At 49.1% G+C, this 14031-nt stretch overlaps 1 protein-coding gene across 1 annotated transcript in view; it reads left to right on the forward strand.

Moving 5' to 3' along the window:
* The window catches only part of LOC143011682 (GDNF family receptor alpha-2-like), a 41590-nt gene extending 27559 nt beyond the window's left edge, over positions 1-14031 (forward strand). Inside the window, exons 5-8 of the mRNA XM_076164646.1 lie at positions 4231-4343; positions 5394-5534; positions 8467-8639; positions 12698-14031. Of these exons, the coding sequence (XP_076020761.1) occupies positions 4231-4343; positions 5394-5534; positions 8467-8639; positions 12698-12844 (574 nt within the window). The 3' untranslated portion in view covers positions 12845-14031. The remainder of the gene's footprint in view (positions 1-4230; positions 4344-5393; positions 5535-8466; positions 8640-12697) is intronic.

The raw sequence follows: 14031 nt of genomic DNA on the forward strand, positions 1-14031 counted from the left end.
GATCTGTCTGTCTTCACTCCAGGAGCCCCCCCTCCCCCCCTTCTCCCCACTGCATAGTTGTTTATGAACGTGGCTAATAGCTATTTAATTAGCGGTCGTTGCCGTTCTGCACCATGCGGTGAACTCGCTCTGTCCTGCTCGGCGGGATGGTCCGTCCATTTGTTTGACGTCTGGGGACATTGGTGTATTTACCGTTTAGACTAGAGCTCAGATAACCTTGCATCATCTACTCACCCCCTCCTTACCAAACAGACTCGGGCTATTGGGCTGTGTGTGTATGTGTGTGTGTGTGTAGCATGCTTGATTTGGCATTCAGTCCAGTGTCGTAACATTCTTAAAGGGGGGGAGGGGGGGGGGGGGGGGGGGGGGGGGCTGCAGCAGGTGTGGGAGAGAGTGAGAGAGAGATTATCAACAATTTTCTGGTCGGCAAACAAACAAAGTCGTAATCACGTGTAAATAAATCTCTGAATGAAAGTCGAGGGTTAATTAAACGAACGCAAGCGCTCAGATGGAAGCTCTGTTACTCAAGGACAGGTTGTGTGTGTGTGTGTGTGTGTGTCGGAGGGGTCGAAAGGTCGTGTCATGTGGCTTGCGAGGCTAAACGCCGCTGCGCTTTGACCGAGTGCCATCTGTCCTCCGTGCCCTTTAGAGTATCGACTGGAAACTCCAATGAGCTCCAACGCTGCCAAAGAGGCGGGCAACTGTCCAGGCACATCCAAGGTAACACAGCTACAGATAAAATGGCACCTGACCGGGGGGAAGGGGGGAAGAGCGGAAGGGAGGGGGGGAGCAGAAGCGGGAAGAAACAGAATCTCTCCAATGGATGCGTCGCCGTTTTAATTATAACACTCATAAGCGCTGTGTTGTTGTTGTTGTTGTTGTTGTTGCTGCTTTTCATGATAGTCAAACATTAACGCTAATATGCAAATCTCAGCTTTGTTGAGCCGCCATTGTTTTCTTTACTGTTTCAAGTGACAAAAGGGGACGAGCGAGGCCACGCCGTCTCTATTGACTGATCCAGGGTCAGATCCTCAGGGCCGCACAGACAATGATGTTATATGACAATGGAAATAATGACTTTAATGAGAGAGAATAGGAGAGGAGAGGAGAGGAGAGGAGAGGAGAGAGGAGAGGTGAGGAGAGGAGGAGGCTCTTGTTTGTCTCATATGCTTCATGTACCTGCTGTTATTGTGCCATGTTGTCATTACGCTCTGTGCAGATGAGTGAGACACTGTGTCTGTAGCTTCTCAGGGGAGGTGTGTGTGTGTGTGTGTGTGTGTGTGTGTGTGTGTGTGTGTGTGTGAGAGAGAGAAAGAAGGGGCTGGGGGGGTATTTAAAATTGAACAGAAATTATCATCTGTTGGAAAAACTCATATTTGCAAATAGAACACATCAGGCGCTGAAGCTCCCCAGACGTTTGTTTTTAGCGTCAGAGCATCTGAGGACTTTGTAGTCTGAGCTGTTTTTCCTGCACGCTGAAGAAATAGTTTCCAAGACTGACACTCATCTGATTTGAGTCACATTGTTTGTCACAGGCATCAAGTGATAGGAATAAGAATCCATATAAAAAGCCATTAGTTTTCTATTACTGCCAGGCTGGATGGACAGGCACTCAGTGCTCAGCTGAATCACTGTGTTTAAAGTGTCAGGTTGGCTGAAAGAAGTCTACCTCTGTGGGGGCTCCCCTGCCACTTCCCTGGGGGCTGAGTGGCTGAAATGACCATAAAACTCTGTTGAGTTTGACAGCCTGTAATTTCAGCAGCGAGTGGTGCTTTGCCGAGGTATAATGGAAAGCCTGTGGAAGCCATGAAATGTGCAGCATCCCGGTGTTGGAACACCATTGTCTGAACACTCAGGACATCTCTCTAAACTTTAAATTACTGTTTTTAAGCCGTCATTGTCTGAAAGAGTTCCGCTTTCTGAAACGAAACAGACTTTCTGCAAGTCTTGTGTGGTCTTTTGCCTTTTCTACATAAATTTGCACTTCACATCTTTCCTTGGTGTGGAAGTAAAAAGACACAACGTTCAGACAAGAAATGGCGTAATAAAACGTGTGTCTCTGGAATCACACACAGCAGCCGAGCAATCCCCTCTCCCCTCCCCTCAGTCTGTTGTGTCTCTTTAGCATTCCGCAGCAGGACAAATGTTGTTCACTCAGAACAGAAGTGGAGGGAGCATTTGGACTGAAGAGGACAGGTGTGGAGACGCCTTCTTATCCATCTGAATTAATGATATGAGCTTGTACGTGTGTATCCTTGTTTGAGTGTGTGTGTGTGTGTGTGTGCGTGTGTGTGTGTGTGTGTGTGTGTGTGTGTGTGTGTGTGTGTGTGTGTGTGTGAGCACGTACATGCCTGTGGGGCCACGGTCGAGCGGGTGAGCGTGCGTCCTGTTTTCCGAAGCGATGCCTTGGACGTGATGCTCACAACAACATGTCACATCAAGAGGCTCTCCGGGCGATTTGATAAGGTGGATGGAGATGGAGTTGGAGTAATGAAGTGAGTCTGAGTGGGGTTTGCTGCTGGAGGCCCAGACCATCACAACACGGTGGGTGCATCTCCGGTGAGACACCCGGGGACGGACAAACAGACAGGAAGGGGGGAGATGATCACCTCATCACAGCCAAATTCTACGTCTCGCTGCTCTGACCTCTTCTTCCTCTTCTTCTTCTTCTTGTGACGCCTCTGCCAATTCCTCTAAGGCAGCACCGTGACGCCACATTCAGCAGCATCAGTGGCGTGACGCGGCACAGAGAGAGACGAGGTCCAGTTAGCCGCAGGTGCTCAGTGAAGCTCCAGTGCCCTTGCTTTTTTTTCTTCTTGGTTTGATATTCAAAAATGTCACCATTCCTGCAACACAAATGGAGCGAAAGCAATTAATGTTTCCAGTAAATGACAAGTGATATGAGCGGGGGAAATAGGAAAAACATTTATTTCTCCGGAAAGTCAAACAGGAAACTGAAGTGTGTAAGAACAAACGGGAGGAATCGTCCGATAGCGTTGCTGTGTTACCTGTCAGAAAGTCCAGCACAAATAGTCCCAACACTGCTGGCTCCAGCTTAAAGGCTGTCATCGCCACATGGTAATTAAGATGTGTCCCAATTAAGGTGACAGTGTATTTGGACAAAGAGTTTTGTTCTGAAGTCTGACAAAACGGCACAAAAAACAGATAAAACTGCTGTGAAACCCCAAAGGGGAAGTTGAGTCGTTTTACTTTTATCAGTCAAGAAACTGACTGAACCGCCCTATACATGTTGAAGAAAGAGAGAGAGCGTGTGTGTGTTTGTGTGTGTGTGCATGTGTGTGAACGTGTGTGTGTGTGTGTGTATGTGCTGAGGACATGTCCGCCTCAGGTGAGTCATGTTACCTTTTCACTTACGTGATGCAAACAAAAAGTGCTCAGAGTGAATTAATCATCCACTTAGTGAGCAGCTGTGATGTGAACAGAGCAGACAGCGACTTTACACATATACACACATACACACACACACACACACACACACACACACTGCACCCAATAAACCTACTTAAGTGGATTAGCAGGGACCACCCCCGCGGGCCCTCCGCAGACTTAAAGCTCTTATCACAAACTTACACCAAAACACAAACACAACGTTTCTTTTTTTTTATTTATCAGCTTCCTCTCAGTTTGGGGGGCGAGAGAGGTGAGAGAGAGAGAGGGAGAGAGAGAGAGAGAGAGAGAGAGAGAGAGAGAGAGAGAGGGCTGAGATGTCCGGGATAAAGCGTGGAGAAACAGAGCAAAATAGGCATTTAAATCACTCCCACGCCGGCAGGAAATGCCCTCTCATCGGGTTTATGTTGCACACGGCGAGCACAGGAAGTAGCTGCTTGGTGCTGAGGCCTGGTTGGTATTCAGGGCACCTGTTAAGCAGCAGATGTTGCATATACTTCCCCTGTTTGAGGCTGGTCACCATCGGCAGCTGCCCGGTCGTAGCAGCATTCCCAAGGAAATTAGGTTCTGTGTGTTTGTGTGCGTGTGTGTGTGTGTGTGTGTGTACAGTATCCGTGCAGCTTCTTTCTTCTGTTGTAACTTTGTAACTGCCAGTGTTTATGTCAGACGACGACAATGTTTGTGAAAGATGAAGGGTTAGCAGAGACGTGACAGAGTAACACTGGTTTTGTGTCAAACTGCGTGTGTGTGTGTTGGGTGACTGAGCTCTGCCTCTTCCTCTTCCTCTTCCTCAGTGTGCTCTTCTCTGTCTTTGATGTGCAGGTCCAGACTGGCCGATTTCCACACGAACTGCAAGGTGACTCAGCACACAGTGAGCAGCTGTCCCAACGAAGACAATTACCAGGCATGCTTGGCCTCCTACACCAGGCTCATCGGTCAGTACGGACGACACTCTGGGTGACACCGTGATGGAGCGTGTGTGTGTGTGTGTGTGTGTGTGTGAGAGAGAGGCTTGTGAGACTTTGAGAAAGATATTTACTCTCCAGCGGCTTGATATTTTTCTCAAATTCCACTGGCATGCTGAGCTTATAAGGGAGTAGAAGAAGAAACAGCGTGGCTGCAGTAAACCTCTACCTTCACACGTCTCGGATGGCGAGCAGGAGACTCAGACTTGCCCTCTTGCCCCCCCTCCTGGCCTGATAAATCTCCCCTAGCATAACGGACATCAGGGCTCTAGTAGAAGTAATTAGGGTGTAGAGGTGCAGAGCGACGGTGTACTTAATTAAAACGCTTGATGACCATCTGTTTGTGTTAAATGTTGCTCAAACTGTGTACACAGATAAGCACGCGCACTTTCTTCCATGGCAGCCCACACTGATGGCAGCACCTGGGCGATGTTTCAGCAGAGCGAAGAAATGACTTTGCATGTCACTATTCCTTAAGTATCTGCATCAAGTTTCAATCGACGCTACCTGCCGCATGTTATAAGACCTGGAGCTAGGAACACACACACACACACACACATACAGTACAGGGCTTCCTGAAATGCTGTAGAACGCGCCGTAGAGTGTGTGTCACCCGGACTCCTGCTGGAATCATAAAGCGCAGAGAGAGAGAGAGAAGCAAAATGTTTGGTAGAGTCGTGCCACATCCAGAGCGTACACTCTGCCTGTAGAGCGCCTACTTTGCAAAATATTTATAACATAATGGCCTCTTTATATCTAAAATTATCATTGCTGAATGCTTCACCTTCCTATCAACTGGAATATTCAAACCACACAGGCACGACAAACATCTTGTTGTCTATTTTATACACTATTTGCAACAAATGTAGTCCATTATTGTCCATTAGTGACCTACTCAGACCTGTGTGTGTGTGTGTGTGTGTGTGTGTGTGTGTGTGTGTGTGTGTGTGTGTGTGTGTGTGTGTGTGCGCGCGCGTGTGTGTGTGTGCTTGCTGCATTGTGTGTGGTTCGCCTTTACAGGGACGGACATGACTCCCAACTACGTGGACAGCAGCTACTCTAACTGGACGGTGTCTCCTTGGTGCACCTGCAAGGGAAGCGGCAACCAGGAGGAGGAGTGCATGAACGTCCTGAGGGACTTCACCGACAACGAGTGCCTGAGTGAGTCCAGACAGCACACACACACACACACACACACACACACACACACACACCGGGGGGAGCTGTCACGTAACTCTGACAGCGGGGCGGAGTGGATGTGTGACGAGCGAGTGGCGACCTTTGCCCCTGATGCAACATTAATGCTCTTATGTCAGGTTGCTTGAGAACATGAGGAAGATGTCAAAACAGCTTTTTTCCCCCTTTTAAATTTTATTCAATTTAATCAAATAAAGACGAGGAGAGCAAGTGAAAGTTTTTGCAGGATGGATGTGTCGAAGTTGTCGCGACGCTGATTAAACTGAGAATTAAATGTTCCTGGTTTCTGAGGAAAGAGTCGTTTCTTATCACTTCTTCATCCCTCCTTTGGGCCAAAACCTGCCCAGACTTTAATACAAAGGAAACCATTTGCATGTCATTTTCACATTCAATCTGTGAGAGTTAAAGGGCTTATCTGTTACAGGAGAAGGCTGCCAGGGAAACCGAATCATCCAGGAAACCTTAATACGCATCAGCTATACGTCTAATGCGTGACGCGCCCACGGGGGGGGGGGGGGAGAGAGAGGGGGACGGGCGGCGTGACAGAATAGTTACCTCCAACATCCTGCCGCTCTTTCACTGGTGGTGAAGTTAAAGCTGTGAGCCGGTGTCATCGTTGCTGCAGCGCGACACCGCTGCCTTTCATGTGTTCCATTGTCGTGGTAACGCTTTCAGGCCAGCGTTCCAATACATCGCCCGGGCGCGAAGGGTGTTTTTTTTTTTAGCTGAGTGTGCAGGATGAGGGACGAGGCCTGGAGCTGAGGAGGCGTCTCTCCCAAAAAAGAAAAAAGGAAACTGGCTGCAGTCTAGGGGAAACGGGCGATAAAGTCGCACAGACGAAGCATTTGTACTCACTCACACACCGGGGAGGAGAATACACACACACACATGCGTGCGCACATACACTCGCACAAACACACACACACTCGCAACATGATGTGAGTGTTTACATAATGAGGCACACAAGAGAATACAGGCAAATTATATACCAGCCACCATCTCGCTTGCTCTCTCTCCCCCTGTCTCTCAGCCTCTCTCCCTCCCTTTCTCTCTCTCAGTCTCTCTCTCACGCTCTCTCTCTCTCTCCCTTTCTTTCTTGCTCGCTTCTGCAAGAATTTGTTGATGTTGCACACGATACTGTGATTGACGACTCGAAACACGTGTTGCACAAATCAAACATTTTCGGCACTCTGATCCCCTCTGTATACATCATCTCATCCTCTCACTCTTCCTCTCTTCCTCTCTTCTGTTTCCTCTCTTCCTCTCTTCTCCGCCTCTGCAGGTAGGGCAGCGACGCAGGCTTGTGCCCTCAGGGGTTAAAAAGCACACAAAAAACCTAATCCGGAGTCATTGAAAATGTGTCCTATCTGTGGGGCGATGCGTTGAATGAGTCTGTGGAGTGTTTGGGTGCAGTAACACGTCCTCAGCAGGGGGCCTCCAGCACAATACTGTGATTTATGGCTGGACTCCCGTATCTGGCCGCAGCTCAGCCGGGTTTGCTTGCTGTTAACCCCCCCCCCGCGACAAACATCACACGTTTCAGCAAGTACACGCTGCTATCTCCGGGGTCTCTGCCTGCGTGGCCAGTGGGGGAGCTTCCTGTCTCGCTCCTCCATCCTACACTCACACACACACACAGACACACACACTAAATCAGTGTTTGTGTGTAGGAATGCGACAGACAGGACACCGGTGCCTTTCACGTGTTCCATTGTTGTGGTAACGCTTTCAGACCGGGGTTTCAATACAGCATCTGTGTGAGCGTGTGTGTCTGCCGCTGCTCGGGACGCGGCTTGTCCGTCTGATTATGAATGTGTGCTGAACAACTATCCTGTTTTTCCTGTTTTTGTATGTGTGTACGGGGGAGGAGGAGGAGGAGGAGGGGGAGGGGGAGGCAGGGAGGGGCAGAGATGCCATTTCTCCTGTGTTTGGGAATGTTTTTTGAATTTGATCAGTCACATAAATCTGTTCAAAGTCATCTCCGCACACTGACCTTCTAATGGAGGTGGTTGCCAGGCAATTACATGCTTTGCCGTCTCTGCAGTTGAACAAAGAGAAACAAGCCTCGTGTTTTAAACGGATGAGCGGCGAAAAGGTACGTGGCCTGTATTTTACCGTATCTAGCAGAAAAAGCTGACTGTACGGGGATTTATCACATTTTTGCAGAGGCTCACACATAGCACACACACACTCACTCACACACTCTCACACAAACACACACACAGACAGGCACGCACGCACGGGCTCAGGTCTCACTGTCTGTCGTCTGTTAGAGCGGATTGATTTGCTCGCTTTTAAAGAAGACGGCGTGTCTAAATGGCCGCTGCTGCCGGTAAACAAATTGGCCATCATCATGTGTGAGTGCCGACATTATGCTGCCATTCGGTCAAATCGTCTGAGGGTCTGCAGCGGCGTAAAAGGTTTTGTGACGAGTGGAGACATGACCCAAAGTTGTTGTTGTTGTGTGTTTGATTAATGCGGCCATTTTGGTGCCACGGGATTCTCTGACAGAAGGACAATTACCGGCTAAATTATTTGTACAAACATGTTAACAACCCGGCGAATGTACAGCCTGATACAGTAAACAAACGAGTCTGCCTTGGAATCCTTCAAAAGTGCTCAAAACTTCAAGCTTCCTCCCATGAGGCAGATTTCACAAACAAAATCTTAGATTGGCGTTTTTCGATTTGTTTGGCATGCAGCTCTCAAGCTTACTGACTAGGCGGAAAAACCCACCGGGCTCTCCATCCGCTTGTGCTCTTTCCCTCCTTTCCTCTGTTGCCAAACATTGGGCAGGGGACCAAGAAGTTGACTTAGAGCCTGTGTGTCTGCTGGCTTGGCTCTTCGGCCAGACAGCAGTGGAAAAACAAATGACTTTATATCTCCGTCCCTGCAGAAAACGCCATTCAGGCCTTTGGTTACGGGACGGACAGCATGGCCAACAAAGACGCGTCCGTCCCCAGCCCCTCGGGGACGGTGAAGGCGAGGCTGGACGGGTCCACGAGCACCTCGGAGCCACCCTACAGCCCCAACGACATCCAGCCGGGAGATGAGGCTCCAGGAGGCAAGGTAACGATTCTGATCTGACTGGATGATACGTTATGTGACAAAAAATCCATATTTTGCTGCCAAATCGTGTCAAATTGACGATATACAGGAAAAAACACACACACTGCCCTCCCCTCTGCTCGTCTCTTATCAAAGGGAACATTTGTGCACCATTCATTTACACACTGCATCCAATGTCTGCTCTAGTTTACGCAATTGGCACATCAGAAAAGGCGTTTTAGGTTGTTTTTGAACGATAAAGCAGATTTATACGCCGCACCCAAGATGATGACATTAGGTTGAAATATTATATTTCTCTCGCACACAATGGAACGGGAGGGGGGGAGAAAGGGGTGGGGGGGGGGAGAGAGAGAGACAGAGAGAGACAGAGACAGAGAGGGAGAAAGAAAGAGAGAGAGGGAGGGAGGTGGGTTTTTAATCTGGATTAGACGTTCTTAAACACTGGCCTCAGGCCTGCTCGCCACCAAAAAATATGCAGTCGACTCTGCAATAAGCAGGTTCACTGTCTCGAGCTGGAAAACACATTACACCCCTCTTCCTCTTCCTCCTCTTCCCCCTCTTCCTCCCCTTCCTCCTCTTCCTCTGCAGGGAGAGCAACGTCTGTTTGTCTTTTAATAGAATTCTTCATTTTCTGCTCAAATAAAAATGTGAAAACAGACAGACAGAGCCGTGTGTGAGTCTCCTCCCCCCCAACACCCCACCCCACCCCACACACACACACACACACACACGCTCTCTCCCTGATGCTCTGTTGTCTTCTGAGCAGGACAGAAATATGCCGGTTGGCGCTGTGAGGGGGCGTCGCAGAGGTTTCTCTCTACCTTTCATGTAGTCGCTGCCGAGTTTGATTAGCTCTCACTGAGAAGTTGTTCGACGTTATAGACACATTGTCTCGCCGCTTGTTCGACTAATGATGTTTTCCCGCCTTGACAGGAGACCCAGTTACCAAGTTGGATGGAATTAGACGTCGCGGGGCACAAGTCTTTATTTGTAGGCGCTTCCCCTCGCCACCTCTGCTGGTTTGCGGCGTTCCCCTGCGACTGTTGGCGTCAGGAAACGGTGGAATCGGAGCGTAGGAAGGCGCGTCTCCCTGCGGCGGATGAGCGACTCCCATTAAGACGTCTCATTCCGGGGGGTCTGCGCGGCTATTAAACGGTCAGCGTGCAGGCAGTAGTGCGGCGCTGGCGGCGACGTGGAGGCCCTCATTGTTGTGAAGACGGCAAATTAAAACTTTAAAAATGTTGCAAGCAAGCGAGAGGGAGAATTAATGAACAAGCGGCGCTGATAACAATAGCGGTGTGTATGCTTGGGTAACGTGTGTGAGAGAGGGAGAGGGAGAGAGAGAGAGAGAAGGTGTGAAGGGAGCGGCTGGTGGAATTGCTTTTTCCTCAGGTTGTGAGTGTGTGTGTGTGTGTGTGTGTGTGTGTGTGTCACCATTGATGCACTGTTCTGTGCCTGTCTCACTGCAGCCTGGTGTTTAATTTATTGTAAAAATGGTAATTAGGAAACAATAAGACGTGTGATTACTCAAGCAGGAGGTTTATAATTAGAGAGGGAGCTGGTAGGGACATTTCGGGCGTCCCTGCGTTCTCTGCCGACTATGGCTGGCAATTAAAACTTGTCAAACTTCCATGGCAGATAAATTGAGGGGAGTGTTGTCATGGTCTGTCTGTCGGTGGCTGTAAATGTCATGGCGACAGGTGAGGGGCCACGTGAGCCGGACCAGACCAAAGACGGCACCTTTGAATCTTCTGTAATCTTATTATAACTCCTCCTTCTCTCCATATTGGATGTTCAGTAATAGTTCTTGTTGCCATGTTGTGTCATGGGCGTCTGGATGAGGCTGCATACGGCCCGGGATGTCTCTGCTCGGCGCTCTGGATTAGCTCGACCCTCGCAGATAAAAAATGGATTTTGCGAGTCTTATTTTCGTAATCCTGATTTGAATTTGAATGCCTCTTAAAAAGATTCTTAAACAAAACAAATTAAAGCGCCCTGTTTGCTTTTTTTCCCGTTTCATTTAAAAATGGAGTCCAACACAACATCCACCTCCACTCCCCCTCTAGTGGCAAAGTGCTTGATTATCAGCTGGCTTGCGTGTGATCAATTGGGGGGTTACCGGGGTTACTCAATAGCCAGCCCGGGGAAACTGATCAGGCCTGACCATCAATACACTAAAGCACCATTTCTGCCTTTTCATTGGGATATTTTCTCATTAACAGTGCGAACACACACTCGTCTATAGACACACACACACACACACGCACGCACGCTGTCTTTCTCTCTCCCTCTCTCTCTCAGTCACAGAGCGCGTGTTTGACATCGTCCACATTCAGTCACAGTATCTCTATGAGTGTGTGTGTGTGTGTGTGTGTGTGTGTGTGTGTGTGTGTGAGACTGTGTGTGTGTGAGACTGTGTGTGTGTGCGTGCGGTTATTGGCTGCAGCCAGAGATCTGGACTCATGTCAACAGGCTGCTGCTACACATCACTGCCTCTGCTAATTAATTGGCTTTTAGTCGCGGATGTGTTTGGTGCATTGTCAAGCTAGCCAAAGCTTTTTTCACCGCTTTTTCTGGCAACCCGCATTTAACTCTTTGTGTAAAGAGGCGGCAGGAGTCAGAGTGCCATCATAACTACACTTATATTTCCCTTCTCGCTCTCTCTCCCTCCTCCTCTTCCTCCTCTTCCTCCTCCTCCTCCTTGCGGCCGACCCATTATAACAATTCCAACGCAATTTCCCTACGTCGTATGCGTCCTCGTGTGTGCATCTGTGCCTTGATCTGTTTGAAGATGAGGTGCGGGGTAGATAACATCTGGCGAGACGTCTCCTGCGTGTGCGGGGAAATGGACCAAAGTGCAATCTCTCCAAAAGGTTACATTTGTGAAGATGAGTTGAGGAGGAGGGGGAGGAGGAGGAAGTGTTTCATCTTTCCTCCATGATGTGACGCTGGACTGAAAATAATGTGTCTGTAAATTGAGTGCGACCACTTTAACTCGGAGGCAAATGGTTCCTGCTTTTTGTGTTAGTAGCAGCGGCAATGCTACCAATTTTATGGAAAATAGCGTTATCAGGCTGTTGTGTGTTGGATGTAAGTGTGCGACTCTGGAGGCCACAAAGTTTCATATCCAGAGTGCGCTCCTGCTGCTCTGCTGTAATGTGACACACGCACATTCACATGGTTCAGTCCTTTGTCTCGGGGCCGAGGTTCCTCTGACACACACACACATGGCGAGCGTGTGTGTGTGTTTGTTGTGTTTTTCTGCCACTCGCCATAATTTATTCCTTATAAAATATTGAAAACAAGCCGAAGTCACTGCAGGCTTCAGTCGGGAGCGTTTGGCTCGGTGGTGTGTTTTCCTTGTAAATAGAGCTCGTAATGATGGCTTTAAAAACTGTTTAGAGACTCACTGGCACAACCTAAAAGAGTTTGGGAGGAAGAGGGGGAAGAAAAAAGAAAAAAAGTTCTCACAAGAAGTGTTTCCTTTGTTGCCAACTTGTTTAAGAAGGGGAGAACATTTCCAAGCAGCTGGGACTTCAAATACACTTTACATATCAAAATGCCTTGGATCAAATATTGGAGCTTGTTGGCAAAGAGGAGACATGTTATACCCCCCCCTCTCTCTCCCTCTCTCTCTCTCTGCCTCCCTCCCCCTCTCTGTCCCTCTCTCTCTCTGCCTCCATCCCCCTCTCTGTCCCTCTCTCTCCCTACCTTGACCCCCCCATATCTCTCTCTCCCTCCCTCCCTCGCTCTCTCTCTCTCTCTGTCCCCCCCTCTCTCTCTCTCTTTCTCTCTCCATCCCTCCCTCTCTCGCCCTTTCTCTCTCTTTGTCTCTCTCTATCTCCCTCCCCCCTCTCTCTCCCTACCTCCCCCTCCCCCCTCCCTCACTCTCTCTCTCTCTCTCTGACTCGTGCCTTCTCTTTTCAGCTCTGTCCTCCCTCCATCTTTATTCCTCCTCCTCGTCTCCTTGAATACAAAAGCAGCAGCATTGAGCATCTGAGTCACATCTAACCTTATTTACACAGCTTCTCTGTCTGTCTGTCTGTCTCTCCCTCCAGCCCGTGGTGGAGCCGAGCGGTGGTTACGGCGGCCTGAGCAGACCCCAGGGCCCGCCGGAGGACCACGCCGCCTGTCTGCGCGCCAGCGTCTGGGCGACACTTCCTGGCCTCCTTCTGGCTCTGGTCGTGGCCCGGCACGCTGTATAGAAAATGCCAGAGATGAAAAGGAAGTGAGAGAAAAGAGGTCACCTGCCCACAAGCTGATCCCAAAAGCAGAAGGTCTTTTTTTTTTTTTTTTAAGCGGCTGATATTACAGATGGCCGAATAAGTGAAGGGGCGTTTGAAAAAGAGCAAAACAAACGGAGGACAGAAGGGAAAATATTAAACATGAAAAACTGTGAATTTGTTGTTCATTTAATGTATTTTAGAGTGTTTTTTTGAGGACCATAAACCGTGACGGAGCGCCTTGCCTTAAAATGACAACACCCCTCAGCCCCTGACCCCCAACATCGCCCCACCACCCGACCCACGACCCCCCACACCCCTGACCCAATGTTCTCTGGCACGGACCTGTCGCTCTGATCTCAGAAAAACAAACCTGGAACTGGACTTGGAACTGAGATTCACAGTCAAGAAGACCTCTACACTTCAGCGAGAGAGAGAGAGAGAGAGAGAGAGAGAGAGAGAGAGAGAGAGAAAGAGAGAGCGAGAGAGAGAGATTCCTGCTTGATTCTGGCTTTAATTGTCTCTTGAATGGACAGACTGGGGGGTAAAGGGCGGGAGGGGGGGGTGATAATCACATTGTGTCTCTTCCACACGCGTGTAAACTCTAAACCCTGTAAACCTACTCAGTGTTCTACGTGTTGGTATTAGTATCCGTGACCATAATCAATCTAACCGTACAGATCTACTCTCATTTCTTTGGACAGGGGAGGGAGGATATAAAAAAGAAGAAGGTGGCGCCGCCCGTGGTCTGGTTCTTTTGGTCATGTGACATCTCGTGGTTGATGACTCGTGGATGTGCCCCATGCGTCCATCCGCACACGTGTATATTTCTGTCTCTATGTATATACAAACAATTCGGACCGGGATGATATCTTGCAGTACCTGGAACGGACACTGCGGGGCGCCGACGTGCTCCATGTTTTCTGGGGGGAGGGGAAGGGGGAGGGGACTTGGTACTGATGGAAGGCCTTCATTTATCTGCGTTTATATTTGTCTATAAAGATTTGATGACTCAGAATGTATACAGGGATGAAATTAAATGAACTCTAATTGCTTGGAAAGCCATAATGTGTGTGTGTGTGTGTGTGTCCGTTTCATGTGTGTGTGCGTGTATGTGTGTGTTATGACCAGCTGCCTTGTCTATGTTTAGCTCAGGCGATAATGATACA

The sequence above is a fragment of the Genypterus blacodes genome, unplaced genomic scaffold, assembly GCF_046128005.1.
Source record: "Genypterus blacodes isolate CSIRO-AG114 ecotype Tasmania unplaced genomic scaffold, CSIRO-AGI_Gbla_v1 ptg000138l_1, whole genome shotgun sequence".
NCBI classification, from domain to species: domain Eukaryota; kingdom Metazoa; phylum Chordata; class Actinopteri; order Ophidiiformes; family Ophidiidae; genus Genypterus; species Genypterus blacodes.